General features: G+C 42.9%; 1 protein-coding gene across 3 annotated transcripts in view; it reads right to left on the reverse strand.

The window, feature by feature from the left end:
* Positions 1 to 21,311, reverse strand: part of LOC142937695 (outer dynein arm-docking complex subunit 2-like) — a 40,474-nt gene that overhangs the window by 15,094 nt on the left and 4,069 nt on the right. Inside the window, exons 7-15 of one of the 3 annotated variants that reach the window (XM_076080745.1) lie at positions 17,712 to 17,929; positions 16,989 to 17,138; positions 16,650 to 16,799; positions 15,201 to 15,366; positions 8,767 to 8,913; positions 8,179 to 8,388; positions 6,909 to 7,142; positions 6,474 to 6,584; positions 5,756 to 5,910 (exon numbers count right to left, since the gene is read on the reverse strand). In XM_076080745.1, the coding sequence (XP_075936860.1) occupies positions 5,756 to 5,910; positions 6,474 to 6,584; positions 6,909 to 7,142; positions 8,179 to 8,388; positions 8,767 to 8,913; positions 15,201 to 15,366; positions 16,650 to 16,799; positions 16,989 to 17,138; positions 17,712 to 17,929 (1,541 nt within the window). Of the gene's footprint in view, positions 1 to 5,755; positions 5,911 to 6,473; positions 6,585 to 6,908; positions 7,143 to 8,178; positions 8,389 to 8,766; positions 8,914 to 15,200; positions 15,367 to 16,649; positions 16,800 to 16,988; positions 17,139 to 17,541; positions 17,576 to 17,682; positions 17,930 to 21,311 lie in introns of all 3 variants that reach the window. The other 2 variants (XM_076080746.1, XM_076080747.1) reach the window with 2 other exon arrangements.

A 21,311-nucleotide genomic window follows, 5' to 3' on the forward strand; every position in this document is an offset into this window, starting at 1 on the left:
CAACTGATGGAACAAGAAAGAAGAGTCTACAGCTGTGCTGCAGGCCCAGCGGTGCTTTGAGCTAAATGCTAACATCAGCATGCTAACAGTGACAATGCTAACATGCGGCTGTCAAGCAGGTATAATAGTGATTAGGTTCACCAATTTAGTTCAGTGTGTTAGCGTGCTAGCATTTGCTAATTAGCAAACACAACACAAAGTACAGCTGAGGCTGATGTCTTTCCTGGTGTTTGGTGACAAATTGAAAAGTTGACCTCATGATGGAGCGAAAGAAAAGGTTAAAGGTTAACACAATTCATTCTGAGGGGGGAAATGAGTGCATGTACCAAATTTCATGTCAATCCAACCAACAAGTTGTGAGGACATTCTACTCAACACAACAAATGTCAACGTCATGGTGACGCTACGTATGTGAAAAGGTTCGGATATATCCACTGGGCACCATGAATGCCTGTTTCAAATTTAGTGAAACTTTGAACGTGGTGCCAGATGAACAGTCAGGGCATCATCAAAGTCATTAAGATTCATCCTCTGGCGACCACGAATGTCAGTGAAACTTCTCTGGCAATCCATCCAATAATTGTTGAGTTATTTCAGTCTAGACTCGAAGTGGTGGACAGACCAACAGACCGCCAATATAGCCATCCCTAGAGCCACACCACCAGTGTGACTAAAGATGCTATTAGCTGTAGCAGCTTCAGTGCCCTCAGCCACATGGGCATAGAGCTCTCACTGTGACCGGCACTTTTCCCACGGCTGCTCACAGTTGTCCCCTGTACGTACTTTGCATAACCAAAGCTTTGCTGCGGCTTGGAAACTCTCCCTCCCTCTTTTATTGTGATTTTTCCTTGTTTGCCAGTGCTATAGAGTGGTAAACTACAGTAAACATTTAAAAGGGATATAATGCGGTTGCAAAAAAACCTCAACAAACCTCTGATGTACAGTTAAGGTCTACGACTGTTTTTATTCACAGCTACGGTTGCTGGCAGCACGGGCCGTGAGCTATTGTAGATGGCCACGGTCATTTGGTTTTTGGTGAGTGTCCACCGACACACAGCCTATTCTAGCGAGTGAAAACACTGCTAATGAAAAGAGGAGCTGCCAACGTTAACTTCAGTGATGTTTCACCATAAAGGAAAACAATGGGTTTCCTATGCCATCACCGAAGTGTCATCCGCAGTTGACTACAGTAGAATTATCTTGTTATCGCAGTCAAAACTTTTGATAGATGAACGGTAAGTCGTGAGGATTTTTTTATGTGAAAACCAATCCCAGCCGGAGTAATTACGTGATGGCAAGAGTAACATCACACAAGGCTGCCTGAAGCGGCTTCTACTGCAAACACTGAGCTCCACACAGCTCGCTAAGGCCTGTCGGAGGACGAAGCAACCACAGTGGGGCTTCTGTGCAGCAGATTTGTTGATTGATTGTCTGCCTTTTCCTTCTCCCATTCTTCAATGCTAGTCACACTCGACTAAGTGCAGAAAGCCAAAATGCTGCCTTTTGTACTAACTAGGGCTTTGAGGAAGGCCCAAGTGAAAGTAACACATTTTAGAGACCCAGCGATGACAATGAAGAGAGAGATAGCTGCTCGTTCAACCTGAAATTGAACGGACAGATTGATCCATTTCATTTGAAAGGAAACTTAGGCTGAGCACAGAACTTTTGTGAGGTAGGGAGAAGTATCATTTGGAAGGGTAATTCTGGCTCATCATAGGTCTGGAGCAGAGGTAAGATGGTGGGGTAGTCAGGAATTGGAAGCGAAGCTCGCAATCTTCACCCCAAACATTACTGCGATGGCAAATTCAGCTTGAGACTTGGCAGTCGTGACTTTCCATTGCGAAGTTCTTCCCTCACTCTTTTACAGCATTTTTGTGTGACCATAGCACCTCGGTATACGGGCTCGAGGGACAGCGTATCAATGTGTCCATAAATCTGCTCAAAATAATGTTTCAGGGTTTCCAAGCAGGACTTTTGCAAAGGCATTTTCATGGCACACATAAGCTTGGCAGGTAAAGACCTCTCTGTTATATTCTATAAAAAAAAACACTCGCTTATGTGGTCTTTAAACAAACACACTTTAGTTATAAATGTAATTATATTTCGGGGCATCAATCACCTCTCATTTTGATGCATCATTAATCAGGAAAATGGTTAACACATGCTGCTACTTGTCTCGAGTGGAGGTCCCCGGACCTCTATACTGTCCAGACCACGCAAATCATCAGTGACATGAAAGAAAAAATGATGTTGTTTGCAACGGGCCACGAGCTCTGTTTCATTTGACTGTGTACTTAATGAAAGAAAGAAAAAATTCCACTCCTCTCCCTCTCGCTGTCGCTGTAGCAAAATATATTCCGAAATGATTTTCATTTCAGCGCAGCGCTCAGCTTATGATTGATTCTGAAATGAGCGCATGGCCCCCGAAACCCTGTTACCATTAGCCGCCTTTCCTTTTTGACAGTAATGACTCGGTCACTTCATCCCGAGCTTTTGCCTGACCTCGACATTCTAAGTGATTTAAATAAGCCTGAGAGAGTACGAAAAAAACAGATCCACTTACACATTCAAGTGTGCATTAAAAACATTCGCCGTGCATCATGCCGGTTTCCTCCGGAGGAGGTGGCCACCTTCACTCACACTCGACTGCCCACATCGTCCCAAAAAAACCGAAATGAAACATAAAACACACACACACACACACACACACACACACACACACACACACACACACACACACACACACACACACACACACACACACACACACACACACACACACACACACACACACACACACACACACACACACACACACACACACACACACACACACACACACACACACACACACACTGTTTTGTAGTGTTTGTAAATGAAGTGTCACTAAATGTGGTTTACATGTGACTAATGGCATCATCATAATTATTTCTGTTATTATTATTATCAGTAGTAATAGAAGTATTTTACATAGCAACAGTGTGACAAGTCATTACATATGGCAGAGAGCCTGTACTGGCAGCAAGTGTTTTAAACTGCCACATTAATCATGACAGTGTAGTTCACTTTTATCTCCACGCCAAGCTGCAGTCAATAGGGTTCCCTATCTGTGCCAATTCTGTTGTTTTTTTAAGAATATTTGATGTTAAATAAATATTACAAAGCTTGATTTGTGTACCGTCTTCAGAGTAAAAGACATGCCATTGGCTTTAATCATTTAAAGATAATAATGTAAACGCACAATATGTCTTTGGGGTAGCGAGGGATCATGGGAGTTGTTGTCTTCACCGCCATTGTCAGCGTCTCCCGGTCAGGATTCCCTCTGTGTTCATCGTTTAGGAGCTTTTTAACGGGAGCTAAATTATCCACAGGGCCCTCCTTCTCTCCAAAACAACGGCGCAGGTGATTAAAACCTGATAAAAACACTGAATAAAACAGTTTCACGTTAAAATTCAGCATTTTTTAGATGCTGTTTGACGGACAAAGGTCGCCCCGGCTCAGCTTGTTTCTCTGATAACTTAAGATCCAGATGTTTGATGACTAAAATCCTTCATCCGGTTAAAATGTATAGTTTAAAACAAGCAAGATCGAAAAAATAAATGGTCAAAATGTTCAATTAAAAATCAATTAATGACAGCTTCTGGAGGACAACCACGCATGTGCAAAGGGGATATGACGCTATTGACAGGAGGCCAAATGAAACGTACCATTACCTTTATTAAAATAACACCTTTCTCTGGGTTTGAATATTGTTGAACACATTCGGGATAATGTGAGTACACAATAAAATACATACAACTGGTCTTGTGGTTTTTTAGATATTCTAATGCTGAAAAGTGACATATTATACCTTTAAATAAATTAAATTCCCCTCATGATTTTCTCTGATGACGTGAGTTAAATAGACAGTGATCTGGTCGGATCCATCTTGCCTTAAAGGAATGTTATTGTCATGCTTCTGCTCCTGTAAAGGAATCCTCTCTTAACTCGATGTGGCAGCAGACTCTCAGTTCCAGTTGGGAGGACTTAACTTAGACTTTAAATGTAGGATATCATTCTGTCAGTTACGATATATGAAGTGAAGACAGATCCTCCTGAGTGCTACTGCTCCTTCTTGTATTTTTAGGATTCCATCACATTTTGAACTAAGCGGCGTTTGTGAGTCAGAAGAAAATCATTTTCACATAATCTCACCTCAGCGAAAGTACTCAAAAATGATTCAAAGACAATGTATTATCAGTTTCTTGGCTACAACGGGGAGAATAGGTTTTGAATTGATTCACATGTTACCAAGGTGTTAAATTACTGCATGTGGGTTATATATTATGTCCCCTGGCCTCACACTAAATAAGAAAATAAATACACCTAAATCATTCTCTCAAGGAGCACTAGTGGAAATGTATGGGGCTGCCAGGGCACGGTCCCCCGGCATTATTTATTTTAGAGGGAAAATGACTGACTTAAAAATCATCTGACACTAAAGTACAAGTCAAAAGACATTCCAGAGGTGTCACTGCCGAATGAACCAAGCCAAATGACACTTAAATAAACCTCTGCTTTACATGACAAATGATTAAAGGCTCCGTCAGCCTGCGTCTTCTGACATTAGAAAATCCCCATCTCAGGGCTGATTATTTCGACATGCCTGTGTTTGGTTCGATGCTAACAGGCCCCGACTAACGCATCACCGAAGTCTATAAAATCAGCGCGTTGACTTGAGCCTTCGCTAACGGGGGAAAAGACTGAATTCGACTCGCATAAAAGATCAAAGCAAAAAGAATCCGTTCAAAAACTTTACATTTCACGCAAGTAATCACTCTGACCAGAAACAATGGTAAAGAAAAGGCAGATATGACAGCAGCATACAATGAGAGTGGAAAAAGCGACACAGCCAGCCGTGAACGAATAAGAGCCCCCCCATAAAAGTAACATATGTGCTGATGGCATAACGACCATAATGCACGCAAGTCGGCGGAACCCTTTATTGGTGTTCTGTTTTCACATACTGCAAGACTGCTGTTAACCACATCATCTCAGGAAACATATTTTCCACAAGTTCGATTGGTACCATCCCCATTTCCAAACTTCGTTATGGTTAGAAAACGTTTCTTGGGAAGGACGTAGGCACTTTGCACCTTGGCTGCAACACAGAGGCAAAGGACCCCAATGTCCTGATGATGTGGTCGAGATCAGGATTGGAGGACCTGGTGGGGTTACAGGGAAGCCCGTATACAGCCCTGGGTGTCCATGAGGAAGTCAATTGTCAGACTACTTTGGACACTCAGTGAATGGATCTCTCCAGGACCCTGAGGGACATGTTCATCTCTGTGACCCTCAATTTCCTGCAAATGTATGTCGACTCCCCCCGCATCCATCCATTGTTACTGCTGGCCTCTCGCACCTGCAGTTCACTAAGGCAATGGATAATCGGGCAGAGACTTACCTGCAACACATGGAGGATCTGGCGGGATATGGTTCCGTCACGATCGAGAGCTTTGCACAGGACTTGGCCTAAAATGCCTCATTGCTATTAACCCCCTTTTACACTGGGGCTCATTAGACTGTTGATCCTGTGGATAATGATTGATTTATCTCGGGCACACTAATCTGTATTAACTAATTACAAACACATCCCAAAAGATATGGCAACAGTACGTTTTCTGTATCTCTGGTATGTTAAGTGTGGGCGTTAATATGTGTGTGTGTGTATGTGTTAATAAGATGTAATAAGTTGAGACCCTGAGTCCCGGCATACTTAGCCATGTTCTCCATACTGATGGAACACTTCCAGATGGCTCCGGTGGCGGCGGCCAGGAGCTGCTTGTTGTCCGCCTTGCTCAACAGCGAAACCAGCGGCTGCAGACCTGAGTACTTGCGCACCAGGTCACGAGTTAGTTTGTCCTCTGCACACTGCAAGGCAAAAGAGAGGGTCAGGATCTACATTAAGTCATCTAGAGACATAGTGTATGAAAGATGATTTTCCTTTCTCCTTTCTCCTTTTCTACGGAAGCCCTTCAATGGAAAGTGAGAGAACAACATTTCTGGTGATCCATTTTCTAAGTGTAATCTAAATTGCTTTCCCTCCTGTGTTTAAGACTTAAGAACGGGAAAAAACGGTTTTGACAGGATAATCATTCCTTTTTTTATTTTTTTTCTCCGTGAAACAGGAAATAGAGGCTGAAGTGCAACACTACCCCGTGTTCTAAAAGGCACTAAAAGCAGTCTCTGATTATTATCATTAGAAAAATGATCATCGCGACTGCTTTCTTTATTGCCTGTTTCACAGAGATGAAATGTCTTTTAAGAAACTTAGAAAGATTGTCCAGACAAAACCTTTTCACAAGGATCACCAGAAAATGGATCACACACACATTCATTTTTCGGGGGTTTCCGTAATTTTCTCTAATTTCTGTTATAGACTTTAGGTCGATGAAAAAATTGTCTACAAGCACAGAAGTGTGGAAAACAATTACCTTGAAGATTGCGCTGGCACAATGCATTTGTAACTCATCGTTGTCACTCCTTAGGTTTTGGACCAAGTCCTTGATCATGCCCTCAGTCTGAATGGCAACCCTGAAGCTTTCCTATAGTGACAATTAGCAGACCACATGAACAACATGGACTAATCTCATGTCACATATGTACCGGTGCTGTTTTTTATGATTCCAATGTTCTCCTAATTGGTTTCATATGGCAAGTATCATACTTCTCCCACCCTTAAATATTTCATAATTTTATATATTATCTTTAATAATAAACATATTACATCTCTTTTATATGCACCATTGTTGGGATTCTGCTCACCCTGCTGCAATGGCTTTATGATAGTTTTAAGGATAAGGCTGTCTTGTATCAGACTTGACAACTTGTTCCACATTCAACAACATAGAGTATGTGCCCCCTCTCACCTCAGAGGCACACTCCTGCAGGGTGCCCACCACAGGAATAAGCATGTCCTCATGTCGGGACTTGAGCAGGCGTCCCAGCAGAAAGACGCCCCCGGCCTTACGGATGGCCTCCTTGTTCTTGGTGCTCTTGCTGCAGCTCCACAGCGCCAGAACCCCAAAGCGAGCCACTTCCACGTCCTTCTCCTGGTTTGCAGTCAGGCTGGCTAAGTTGGGGACACAGTCCAGCAGCTTTACCTGAGAAGAGAGAGAGACAAAGACTAACATGTGGATGGGTGGATAAAAACATGTGCAAACAAGCAGACAGACCGCACATGTTTTAGCAAAAAAAATACTCTTCCATACAAGCAGTTACACAAACTCAGTGAACTTGACATCAATTCAAGGACTCTGAAAAGTCGATTGGAGTAATAATGGAGGGCTCCAGATGAGAATCGCAAGTTGTTGGCCGTGATTAAGGGTGTAATTAAAATTCTATTACCACTGAGTCTGCGAGGATGAAACAGCCAGGGATGCTAGGAATGGAAAACTGTCAGGATAGATGTTGATGTTAAGCCTGAAAAGCCCAGTGTGACGGTTTATGGCCATCATTCAGGGTTCTAATCCATAGTTCCTGGCCAGTGAGACAGAGCAGGCAAAGCTATTACACACAGTGCAGTTCAAAGGTGGTCTCATAGCGTGAAATTAATCTGCCTCCGTGAGTGACTTGCACATGAGAACATCCGATTTGGGGCCGAGGAAAATATACAAGGCATGGAGGCTTTAATCACAGATCTCTCTGTCAACAAACATGGATGCAGGTCAGAGGATGTAGGGGACATTCTATCTGTTTTACCACGGCACCCACTCTGCTCTGTTCAAAGACCGGGTGAAAAAGGACGGATGGGCCACTATCTGGAAAGTTGCGTACAGTGTGAAAAGGGAATGAATTTAAATTGCTGTGCACCAAAAATGTAGTTCAGCAATCTGGATATGTGTTTTACACTTTGAATAAATAAGCAATGGTAATATGTGGATCAAATCGAAATAAGGCAGCATCCTGTTTTCCCAAAGGTTCCAACGTGTTTGTGGTTTAGCACAAAAAGTTTTCAGAAGTGTTGTAACGGAAAATCTGCAATCGTAGGACACAACGTTTTTATAACATCAATACAGAAAGATCAGGTTCTGGTCTGCAGTTTTCTCTCCTGCAGCTCTTCATTTTAGGATTACAGAGACTTTTGAGTACATTTTTATAGAATAACCTTAGTTTATGATGGCCTTTGCTTATGCTCACCAGTTTTTTGATACCGTCATAGCGCCTGACGGTTCTCCTTGCTCTGCGGAACCTGGCCACGTTAGCAATGGTCTCAGCAGCTAAGGCCCTGAGGTCCTTGACTGGCGAGTCCAGGATCTTCACAATTCTCTGCAGGCCTCCCATGTCGACAATGGTTCGACGGATTTGCACGTTGTGACTTATCTTCCTCAGGATTTTCAAAGATCCAATCTAAAAAAAAAACACACACACACACACACACAATAAACTTTAACACTCAGTAAGATATTTGAAAAAATGATTTATGGAGAAGAAACTGTTGTGTCTATGCCAACATGAGGCCTCCATCTGTGCGAAGGGTACATACAGCGATATCTAGTAGCCAAACATTCACCCACATTACTACTAAAAATAGACAGGGCGAAAAGCCACAATAAAAGCAGGTTTAAAAAGCGCCCACAAGTCATTTGGCGCGCTGGAGAATAATTGCTACCCTGTGTCTTTAAAGGCATCCTCTCGACACAGCACTAGCGTTTCTGTAACTAAAACACACACGCCTCTGTTCATGCCCGCAGGCCATCCAGGTCCAGCTTTGGCACAGCTACTTACTTTGCATTTGACTTCATCTGTATCCAGCAAGTTAATGAGGACTTCAAGGCCACCTACGTCCCGGATGGCCAGTTGGCACGTCTCCTGCATCAAATTAAAGTCCATCATGGCGCACAGAGTGAGCACAGTGGCCGTCTGGTCGCCTACCTTTTGCCAAACATGAATGAAACATGAATGAATGAAAAAGGGAGACAAATGGGAAGAGAGGAGGACAACATTAAACAGTAAGCATTTGGAAAAGGGAGGAGGATACAAGCCTCCCCCACTCCCCCACCCTCCCTCTCCCTCTGTTGTTTCCCCCCCGTAATACCACTCCTGCTGGGGCCTTTTTGTCTATACCACATCCTGGTAAGTGTTTGGCTTTGTGTCAGTAAACACTGATGGAAAGAAACAACTTGCTAACAGACAACAGCGCCAAGACATTGCCCCGAAGATGAAAACGAACACTATTAGCGCTAGAACCCTGTAACTAAGGATGAATTAGCATTTAAAAAAGCAGATTATCTTTTGACAGTAGTTATATACACACATATCATGTTAGACCTGCACCCCAGCAATTAGAAACAGTAGCTACAACACTACTAAGTCAACAAGTTTTTTGAGGGCGGGGGGGGAATCTGATCGTTGATTTAAAGTCAAGTCCCTGAAGCAGAAAACAGATTTTTTTTGTTTTACTGCCACACTATGTTCACTAAAAAAAGATAAACCCAAAGATTTTAAATTGCATGTGTGGGCAAATCCTGAATCGGACTTTATCTTAGTGTTTTCTCCTAAATTTAGTGTCCAAATACATGTTGTCCTTTTTCAGATTCCCCTCACAAGTCATAAATCCACATAATGTCCCAGCTGTGGATGGATGTTGACAGCATTACGGCACTTAAAATACCAGTCTTCGGGTTGGTGCTTTGAGATGGTTCAAATACCTTCCAGGCAGGCAGCAATGGTGTTTTTATATCACCATATTTAGTCTGTATCATGCATAACAAACTTTGCTGACATCCAATGGTTTTGATCATGAGATGGGATGGGGAAAAATAATAAATCGGTAGTCAGATAAAACAGAAGCTCGTGACACGCAAAAGCAACAGTTAGCTGCTGTAACTCTAGGCCTGCTACATGGCTTTGATATGCGACACTGAAACGTCCAGTCCAAAATCTCCTGGCAAGTAAACAATCAAATATTATCCCTTCCCTGCAGTGGTTTGAATGTGCCACAGTTAGAGTACTCATCCAGTGGATTCAAGGCCGCCTCTACCGTTCCCAGCTTCAGAAGCCTTTATTAGCTGCACACTTTTGCAAACAATTTGAGCCGTCAGGACCGCCCTAAGTGGATTATTTCAAGCGAACATAAGAATGTAACACGTCCTGCTATCAGCTACCCATATGAGTAGAAAATAGCCCGTCACTATGTAGAAGGCTGGGGCAGTAATCTGTTTCATGCAGCTGTTGGAGGGGCCAGATCATCAGTGTAGACCTATGTCTGAAGTGGTGTTTGATCATATCTCACTGGCAAAGCAGCGCTCCGACAACAGCAGGATAACGGCCACATGTGTTCTCCATATCACGGCGCTATAGCCTAAATGTGAACCATTTGCCTATTAACAGCAGTGGATCTACGGCTTCCTTTGTCTCCTCCATTCTCACTCTTCAAAGGACTCGGCAGGCGAGGTTCATACCTTGTAAAAACAACCGAGAAAAAAAAAAAAAAGAAGCTATGTTTCGGAGTGATAGCTGGGAGAACAGAAAACAGATCATGTGCTTTCATTTTTGTTGGCTTTGGTCTTGAAGTATTGTCGACATTCTTTAAAACATTGACAACATCTGACAATCTTTTATGGTGAAAGATCTTTCACTCTCTGAGCATGATGGGGCAGACAGATGCTCAAAGTGGAACCAATTCAACCACTATGTTGATGAATGTTTTGGTAGGTTTTTCTGGCTATTCTGACCCACAATCCTTTACGCAGATGAGCAAGGGGGTCAAAGTTCAAGTTACTATGTTATGAAAAAGTAGTGTGTCGCAATTGAATGCATACTGCATGCAACTTTTGAACTAAAAGTAAAAAGAAAAAGTATGCGATTTGGAACGCAGCTTTAGCTTAACCTGTTGGCATGCTAACATTTGCTAATCAGCACTGAGCATATCAGCTGAGGGTTACACAACTGTCCACATTTGTAACAAATTTTAGAGCAAATTATCCAAGAGTTGTCGAGACATTTCACTCTGAGCCAAAAACACCAACCTCATATGGTGATTCTAAAGTAAAAGACAGTGGATCACCAAAGTCTTAAGGGCTCATCCTCAGGAAATCATGAATGACAAGCTATTTCCATAAAAAAGTGAAAAAGTTGACTTGCTAGTGGCACTAGACGAAAAGTCAGAATATCACCAAAGTCATTAGAATTTATCCTCTGAGGACCTTGAATATTCGTATCAAATTTTGAAGACTGCATCGATAGTTGTCAAGATATTTCACTTTGAACCACAGCCTCATAGTGGTGCAAGAGGAAAAGTTAGGGGGTCACCTAAATCTACTCTGGGGACTATGAATGTCTGCACAAAATGTCATGGAAATCTATCCAATAGTTATTGAGATAAGAAAGTCTGAACGTGTGGATAAATGCAAAATACTAAAGTAGAAGAAGTGACAGAAAATGAATAGCTAATGACAGGGTGTATTGCAAAATATATCCCTAAATAGCAATACTTATGCTACTACAGTCACCTCTACAATAACACATCCCATTAAGACAATTCATAGGAACACCGCTATGGAATTTGCAGCATGCTATTTATGACGATAATACTCATTACTCACAAGTTTAATGGCAGCTCATCTAGTAATGATCAAAGATAGTTGTCTGATGGAATGACACAATAAAAAAATGGATTTAGAAGAATTGAAGCAGCGTGAGGGATCAAATTCCATTCAAGAGGTGAACTCAACATCAGCCACTTAAAGATGCTTTACGCATTTTGTCTCTTCCTTTACTGCAGGTGTCTCGGCCTGACCTACTAAATAGCCGATGCATTTCCCACTACTGAATGGAGGTCTTATTCTTGTCTGGTTCCTCTGGAGCTGCAGACACAAGCTGCCCTGCATGAGCCACTCCAGGCCTATAAATCACAGCACTAAGCACGTGGGAGCAGGGATGGGGTTAAAAGGGCTGTCAATGGTACCCGGGTGACCTCAGGCCCTTTTTTCTGAGTACAGGGTTTTTTTTTTTTTTTTGGTCTATATTTTATACGTGAGTGTGTGTTTTGGCTCGGACTACATGCCAGCGGGGCTAAACGTGCATATTGAGTATAAGTGCTCAGATATATAAGAGCGCATGTCTGCAATGCTGGACTGGTGACAGGTGGACTCGGGCCACTGCCAGAGCTTAGTGTAAGAGGGAAGTAGTGGCGTCTTGGCAGAGGTCGAGCCAGAGAGGATGCATGAGGTTTCATACGTCTCTGCAGTCTGCAGCAGACTTAGAGGGAAGGCTACTAATGACGAGAACAAACCCAATCTCCTGCTCTATAATGGTAAAAGGTACTGTAGGGATATAATGAATGATTACTGGTTGCTCCTAGCTTCATATTTGACATAGGATCTCCTATAACATAAAACTTGATCACTTAATAGGCCTTTCTGTCATAAAATGCGTGCAGTGCGCGCTGAGCAAACGTCTAGTCGGGTCCTTGGATTGAAAAGTGGCTTAACTCATGAGAACGCAATGATGCAATTATTCTCCAGATTAGACATGTTGTAAATGCATCACAGGCACTAAAAATCTAATGTTTTAATTGAGTGCTGTAGTTGTTAAAACAAGTATCAAAAAAAACTACATAATTAGCTTAGAAATTCACTTCTGTTGAGGAAGTGAGCCAGTACTGGCTCTTGCACACTGGAGACAGGATTAGTTTTAGTGTCGCAATTAGCAGAACGGTTCTCATGAGGGGGGGGGGGGGGGGGGGGGGGGGGGGGCAGGGCAGTAGTACTGTGACTGCCCAGCAGAGGGGGAGCAACCTTAATGAGGGTTGAACTCAATACCATGTGTGTCAAGGGCCCAGCTCAGCTTGTTTAGCTGCAGCACTTTTACATTTGAGGTAAATGTACAGCAATAGAAACACAAACTTAAAGCAATGGAGAAAGGCTCCGCTCACAGGGACACGCTTTAAAAAGCAGTCTGCTGAATTATTTCATTGTGACTGTTCAAGAAAAAGAGGATTAAAAAGTCATCCGCTCAGTAAAAAGAAAATAAATCAAACTATGAACACTCGGTATTGGAATGTTTCATCAGGTAAGTAGTAACATATTGTGTATCAGACACAATATTTACATCTGCGAGAATATGAAAATTGTTTTCTGTTGAGAAAGCCACAGGCCGACCTAACTGATAGCAGCTGGAGAACTTTTCCTTTTATTTGAAATGACACAAAATACTCAAATAACATTTTGTGGCTTGGTTGCTCAGCTTACCGCTTGAAGTGATTCAGTCCTGAGCAGTAAAACAGCTCTTTATTCTCTTTTAGCAAAGCTGTCCTGTAACTTGTTTCCAGTCTGGTTTATTGAAGGCCTGCATGCCGTACGTATATATCTATATTTACAGAACACGGCCTTTAAAATGTATATAGCTTCAAATATAAAAGTATGACCAAATGTTTGCTTGTACTGTGGCACTGACGCATTACAGACTGGGATTAGGAGGATGAATTATGTTATGTCGGTGTGTTACAGACACACACATGTAAACGCATGCTTTCCTAGACACAGACTCAAATCTGCATGCTGGAATTTTTGCGTGCGACCATGTAAACCGTTTTACAAGCACAGATCTCCAGTCATACGAGTACAAAAACAAACACATCGGAACCCTAGGCAAACATTCCTCCATAAATATCATTAAAACACAAAACAGAACATCCGTGTGTCGCTTTATGAAAGTGTTCGACTTCCTAGAGTAAAGACGGCTGTCTATAGAGCGAGGGGAAAGGGGAAGGGGGGGGGGGGGGGGGGGGGGGGGAGATCTCCTCCTAAAATAAAACAGATATTTAACTTGGCTCATGGTAAGTTTCAGAGTCTGATGGTAATGATATTATAAAATGACTACTGGACAAACCCCATAAATAACTCTGCTGTGTGGTTTCCAGACAGATAGAACGCTGGGACATGTTGGTTACTGCAGGGCTGCATATCATTGAAGCAGGAACACACACACACACACACACACACACACACACACAAGCCTAAAGCTCACACCACAATCCTGCTGAAAAGCACAAAATATACAAACCAGTGAGGTTTTTTTTTTTTAAATCTGAATTTGCCTCTTTCATATCATTTACATCTTCTATTTTCCCTCTCTGGAAAGCAGTAGCTGCATGCTTTCAGAGTGGGAATTTCCTCCCATTATATTCTATTTTGCTAAGCTATAAATATCTATCTGGAGATCTTAAACTTTACAGCGGTGTAAGATTTACTCTGAACGATCCTATTTGAGCCACAGAACACAAATCTGCTGGTGATATCAAGAAATCTCGTACTGTGTGAAGATATGCAGTGCGGACTACTATTACATGCTGAAATAACATCAAGCAATTCAATTTGAAGCAGCATTTAAGGTATTTTTCGCCGTTAAATAGAAGGGGACAGCTTTGCAACGTGCGAAAAAGCAGATTCCTGTCAAAATAAAGTAAACGCAGTCTGTTTTAATAAAATCGGTCTGAACGACACTGTCCAGATAAATAGATAATAGTCTCACTGAGTGAGTAAGGACGGACGATCTCGAAGTCAAGTGATCGGAGGTGTTCCCAGCCAGTCTGGGTCAGTGGCGTTTTCCTAAATTTGCTTGATCCTCTTTTCTTTTCCTTCCATGTTTTGACACATTAATATTCACCATATGCCCTGTCAGACCTATCACAGGCGTGCTTCATTTCCATGCTTCTGCGGTGTGGGCAAACAGTGCGTACAGCTGCTCCGGTGCCGTCAGACAGCTCTTTCCCCTGCGCCTTGGCTCACATTTGCAACCAAACAGGCCTGTGTCAAAAAAAACAGGAATCCACGAGCAGAGCCAACCACTTCAATAAGCATCTCCCTACGAAGCGCCGCTTAATAGAATATATGTACTTTATCTGATCTGACATCCTCTTTTTTTTTTTACTGAGTGGCACCTAGATATGACTGAGGTTTGATTGGAAAATGATACCAGCTGTTCAAAGTTTTCCTGCATTGCAGCTCTGAAGAGGTTTTTGAAATTTGAATACTGACTCGGGACAGCATCAAAACTGTTGAACAGACGACTGGAAAAGAGCATGGACGTTACTGCTTCCTGTCAGCTGTGGCCTGCCGTAGCCCGCATCTGTACGGCTCTCTGTACGAATCACTATTTTGGGGTTGCAATTCATCAAGAGGAAGGAAACAGTGGTGTGCCAGGTAACGTTCCCCTACCTTGAGGTACTTGACCAGTTCCTCGATCTGCCAGTATTCAGGAGTCAGGTCTGTGTTACTCTCTGCACGGCGCTCTGGCTGCTCCTCCTCCTCCTCCTCCTCCTCCTCACTCTCAGCTGAACTCTCGCTGAAAGCGTCCACTGGCACGGATGCTGCTGGGGTCTTACTGCAAAACAATACATAAAAAGAGCAGATAATAGTACACTTTCGACCGCAGATAACGATCCACAAAAGTGTGGGATAGTGTAATGAGTAAGACAATACATAACCGGACAAAAGGAGGGAGTATGATATTGTTAAATCCCTTTTCCGGTGTTTTTAATGGGAAAAACAGCATGGTCATCCCACACAACGAGACCCATTAACGATTTTGAGATTCAAGTGTCAAGTTTGAACTTCCTCACAATCTAAGCAGCAGGAAAATAAAGATCGTAATAATGTCATGGGAGGACTGGAGCCGTCATCACATACAGAGGGCCATTGATGCAAACAGAAGTGCAGATGGCTTTTCCGAGCTGCTCGGGCCACTTGGATAACAGTATGCTGAAGGTCGGGAGCTGTGGAGCAATGAAATTTGGTATATACATATTCAGATGGGGCCGCTGAGAGACAGTTCCCATGTACGCACAAATAGCATTTCCAGGGGAGCGTAGTATCAGAAGGAGCCAGCCCGGTACGAGGGAGAAACATGAGAAACACCGGACACCGAACGAGGCCTACGCTCTGTCCCGGGTGGTGTGCAATTCACATTCACTGTGACTGAGTGAATGAGCCCCGGGGGTCTTTACTGCGTGTAGGCTAACCGGTGAGCACCAAAGAATGCTATCGGTGAACAGCGGCTATGAGTGGATTTATGATGCTAGGAGCCTGTATGCATTGGCAGACGCAAGTGTGGAGACAGCTGAGGAGGTGTCGCTGCCAAGAGCCAGAGGAAGAAAAGACCTTTACACGGGTTCTTCATCAGTACAATGGTTAGTGTGAATGCAGGTTACACTTTCAACAACAAAACTTGTAAAATGACACTTCCTATCAGTTCCTAAATCTTGTATCCCCCCCCCCCTGTAGAAAGTATTCCTTACAGATTGTGATAGACTGCTTTGGGACACTTACATTTTGTGGGAGGACTGGCGTCCAGGTAAGGAGGACACAGAGAAGTCTGCTTTCATCTTGCCCTTGGCTCTCGCTCCCAGCTTTCTCTTCTGTATTTCACCAGACTTCTCCTCTCCGGAGCTCTTACTCGCTTTCTTTTCCTCTGCTTCACTATAATGATGTGAAATAACGAGTCATTACGCCTGCTTCTATGTTGAAAATGGTTATTTTTCTAACATAATCATTATTTAACAAGCACATGTGACGGAGGCTTTGGCATCGCCGTCGTTTGAGGCTCATCTCCTCAACAAGAGGAAAGTATTCCTTACAGATTGTGATAGACTGCTTTGGGACACTTACATTTTGTGGGAGGACTGGCGTCCAGGTAAGGAGGACACAGAGAAGTCTGCTTTCATCTTGCCCTTGGCTCTCGCTCCCAGCTTTCTCTTCTGTATTTCACCAGACTTCTCCTCTCCGGAGCTCTTACTCGCTTTCTTTTCCTCTGCTTCACTATAATGATGTGAAATAACGAGTCATTACGCCTGCTTCTATGTTGAAAATGGTTATTTTTCTAACATAATCATTATTTAACAAGCACATGTGACGGAGGCTTTGGCATCGCCGTCGTTTGAGGCTCATCTCCTCAACAAGAGGAAAGTATTCCTTACAGATTGTGATAGACTGCTTTGGGACACTTACATTTTGTGGGAGGACTGGCGTCCAGGTAAGGAGGACACAGAGAAGTCTGCTTTCATCTTGCCCTTGGCTGTCGCTCCCAGCTTTCTCTTCTGTATTTCACCAGACTTCTCCTCTCCGGAGCTCTTACTCGCTTTCTTTTCCTCTGCTTCACTATATTGATGTGAAATAACGAGTCATTACGCCTGCTTCTATGTTGAAAATGGTTATTTTTCTAACATAATCATTATTTAACAATTCGTGACAAGGGTTCAGCGGCATTTTTTTTTTTTTTTTAAAGCAATTGAGATACTTTTATCGTGAGCCAGTTTCTCCTCAAATGGGTATAGTTATCACAAGGTGCAGCTGCAACAGCTCAGCCCTCGCTAGATCTATTTATCAATCAAAGACCATATGTGACAGATCTTTTTGGGGATTGTTTCTAAGACTTTTTCCCAACATTTCTGTCTGTAATAGGGCAGAAAGGGTTTCCACCCTGTGAACGTATCCATTAACGTAATCATTGTGTAATCAGGAACACTTTCACTTGCCCTTAAAATATGAAAAACCATATAACGGTCTCAGTGTAATGTGCGACTGCTGGCAGACACGGCGAGCACATGTGACGGAGGCTTTGGCATCGCCGTCGTTTGAGGCTCATCTCCTCAACAAGAGGGCCCCCCCCCCGGTACGCGGTAGCCTGAAGATATTTCAGGGCACATCTTAACGGGAGGAATCATCACATACCCGCACAGAGACACGAGACTCAGATTCTTCCACCACGGACATAGTTCATATTTCTTCCCGCCGCCCGCCTTGTTCGGCGCATGCTGTTGCCTCGCCTTCTCGTGCACATTCTTTTCCTGTTGCTCGTAAGACCTCTGGGGTTGGCCCTGTTCCTCCGCATCAACCGGTTCCACATGCTGGATCTTTTGCGTTGATGGAAGTTCTTGAACTGCAAAATCCTGTTGGTAAGTGGAAAAAGACAACGACCGGAGAATGAGAGGGGGGGGACCTCTTTCAATTTGCACCGAAAGTCTAGCTGTGAGATGTACAATACATGATTGTTTGTAAAAATAAACGTTTGTGCCCCGGTTGTGCATTTCTCTGAATGATGCTTATTAAAAGTAAATACTCATTCTGAATGTATTTTCCACCTAAAACCTGGCAGCTTGGCACAGACAAAGCAGTGCCTTTGTGTCACGGTTATTCACTTCTGATTTGATTTTATTCTGACGTCTTGAAGGTCTTTGTACCAAACTTTACAACCTACATACGAATGCCAACAAGACACATATGAATGGTTTGCAGGCGGGAGAATTTTTAATCACAGACACCTGCTCAGCAGAAATAGCTTGTGATTTGTTATTAGGGGGCTCAACCGTTTTTAAAGGGCAGGGAAAAAGAATTAGGAGTTAAGTATTTATATGGCTCGTATCGCCAAGCATGCCCGAAGACTTGTTTTTCATAAAACACAAAGTGACCTGCCATTGGAAACATACAAGTCAACTCACCGCAGAGCCACAGTCTGACTTTATTAGCCAAAGCGACCTTCTTTAATTCTACTGTATGGGACTCCATGCGCTCACACAGAGGGGAACATTCCTTGACATGCCACGGTAAAAAGTCCTAATACAGGCGCCTCTCTGCTTCTGAAAACACTCCAGGCCTGGACAGAAATGCTTGGACGCCTACATTTGTAAACTCAAAAAAACATTTTAATAGCAGGTGATATTCAATCCCTGGCACTTTTCTTATTTCTTCATTTGACTCCTAAAACATAAACTCCAACTATTTACATGTGCTTGTGGCTCGACTAGATCTAATTACTTGATTCGCACTGATGGAAAATCAGCCGGGCAGCAAATGTGAAGCCACCGGCCACAAAACATCTGTCAGTGGCGAGATTCAAGCGGCCTCTGCTGACTGACAGTGAGGCGGTCTATATTAATTTCAGGATGTGAATAACAAAAACAAATCTCTTTTTTTCGCTCTTCAGTGAGCGTCTTGTGCATGCAAATACGCCGCATGTCCAATTCCCAATCACGCCGCCATGTCAAAACAAATCCACAACACCGAACAGAGAGGGCGAGTCTGCTTCCTCCCCGTGTTGCAGGCCTCGGCTCCTTTTGGCTCGTTTGATTGAGGCTGTCTAATCTAATAGAACTGTTCAAAAAAAAAAAAAAGACCTGCTTCCTCACTTTGGAGTCGAGCAGATACGTTTGGAGATTAGGTGTTGTTATCTTTGGCTATCGCCTTCCACGCTTTGCAATCAGGGAACTGAGCCGGAGTCATGCGAGGTTGTGTTTCTGACGGACACCGCCCGCTGTCGCTCTCCCTGGAATTAAAACTGGAATGGATCATGTCCACGAGAGCGACCGCAATTACTTAATATCTCGGACGCGGGATGCACGTTTGCGCCGTCTGATTGCTGTCGTCAGCAATCAATCAAACGAGTTTCAAAGCGCTGCGTTTTCCCCCCCGTTGACCCCCATCATGTGAGGGTGATTAGCTCGAGTGGAGGCAGGGAGAGTGAAACAACGTTTACGGGACACAGCGAGCCACATATCAAAGGAGTTTGAAGAATCCAGAAGAAAAAGATCTCGACAATGATTTGTGCCCCCACAAACTGGTTCGCAGCGATTTTTACTGCGGCTGTCCGTCATTTTTTTTTGATGGTTCAGACTCGAGGCATCACTCTTCACACAGTAGGGCTCGTAAAACATAAAAGCCTCAGTGTGTTTTTTTACACGCTTCAGCCTGGCACTACTCATTGGTTTATTAAAGGCTTCACTAGCCCCATCCCAGCTTACTGTACCACGGACCAATGACAACTTCACAGATACAATGGAGGCGCTATTCCACTGTGTATGCTGCACAGTATAATCTTCGTGAAGCTTCACAATCACTCCTTGTTCACTCAGTCACTATTCCCATAAGCTAGACACTCAATAGGTTAAGGGTCATTTTCTCATCCATAAAATAAAGAGCGTAGCAATGTGGAATTGTCAGCTGAAAGTAGTAGTACATGGTAAATGGACTTGTATAAAGCTTTTCAAGTCTTGCGACCACTTAAAGCACTTTAATACTACATCTGAGCCAATGCTCAATATAACACTAAAGCAACAGCTTTGTGCTGCGTTTCAGACTAAATTAAAGCTGCATAATGCACAGCTTTCCTCATTTTGTTTTTGTGTGATCAACCTGCCACATACATGCCATGCACACTACTTTATTTTCTGTCCATATGGTGCTTACATGGTGGATGGAAGTGCACCATGCAGTGAATAGGAAGTGATTTCGGACACTAAGAGTCTACAGCCACGTTAGCAGTGCTTTAAGCTAAATTCTGATGTTTAGCATTTGGTCATAAATCTACGAAGTCTTGAGAGGCAAGTCAGACAAACGAGTCTGATCGAAATTGTTTTCTCTCCTGTGTTTATGACTTCAGAACAGGTGCAAAAATGCTTTCGCCAAGATATGTTTCAAAATAAGTTCCTCAACAAAAGAAATCATCTGTGAAGCAGGTGAATAAAATGTGTATAGTGTTTGTTGTTGCAATACTCATTTCTGGCCACAAGAGGCTGAAGTGCATCACAACCTCGTGTTCTAAATAGTTTTAAAAATAAATCATGTTTGCGTTCAGTTTTAATTTACATAACCTGGTAACACACAATATTGTCTTGTAATGTTTCTTAATACCTTGTGTTTAGCGTGCATGGAGAAATAAAAAAAACTCACCTGGAAGAAAACATTTTCAAACAATCTGTCAAAAGGTTGTTTTTTAAACTGCTTTCACAGATGTGAAAACTTGCAGGTGGCGTTAGAGGAAAAGCCAGGAAATCACCAAAGTCAATAGGATTTAATCCTCTGGGGACCATGAATGTGTGTTAAAAACAAATGGCAATCCATCCAATAGTTACATAGAGACATTGAAGTCTGGACCAAAGTGGTGGACCACCTGACTGACATTTCCATCCATAATGTTTGCAAATGAATGTCTGTTAAAGACAACTTACATCAATGTACAGCAGTGATTGAATAAATGAATCCTTGGGACAATTCAATAAGCAGTTTTGTTTTGTAAAAAGCATTTCTGTTGTCTTCTGTACTGAAGGCATTTCTACTTACAGAGTAGTTCTGTGAAATCTTCTGGTTTTGAAAAAGCATTGAGAAAAATGCATCTCCGTGTCAATCCAGTTGACATCAGTAAATTCTATGAATCAGACAGTTCTACTGTATATTTCATTGAGAATGACATGATAGCAAATGGAAAACAAAAATCTATAGGCCTACTACGATTCTTTAAAGACACGAGATCGATACAAAGCGGGCAGCGAGCGGAAG

The sequence above is a fragment of the Anarhichas minor genome, unplaced genomic scaffold, assembly GCF_050575085.1.
Source record: "Anarhichas minor isolate MPS153535 unplaced genomic scaffold, ASM5057508v1 ptg000074l, whole genome shotgun sequence".
NCBI lineage: Eukaryota > Metazoa > Chordata > Actinopteri > Perciformes > Anarhichadidae > Anarhichas > Anarhichas minor.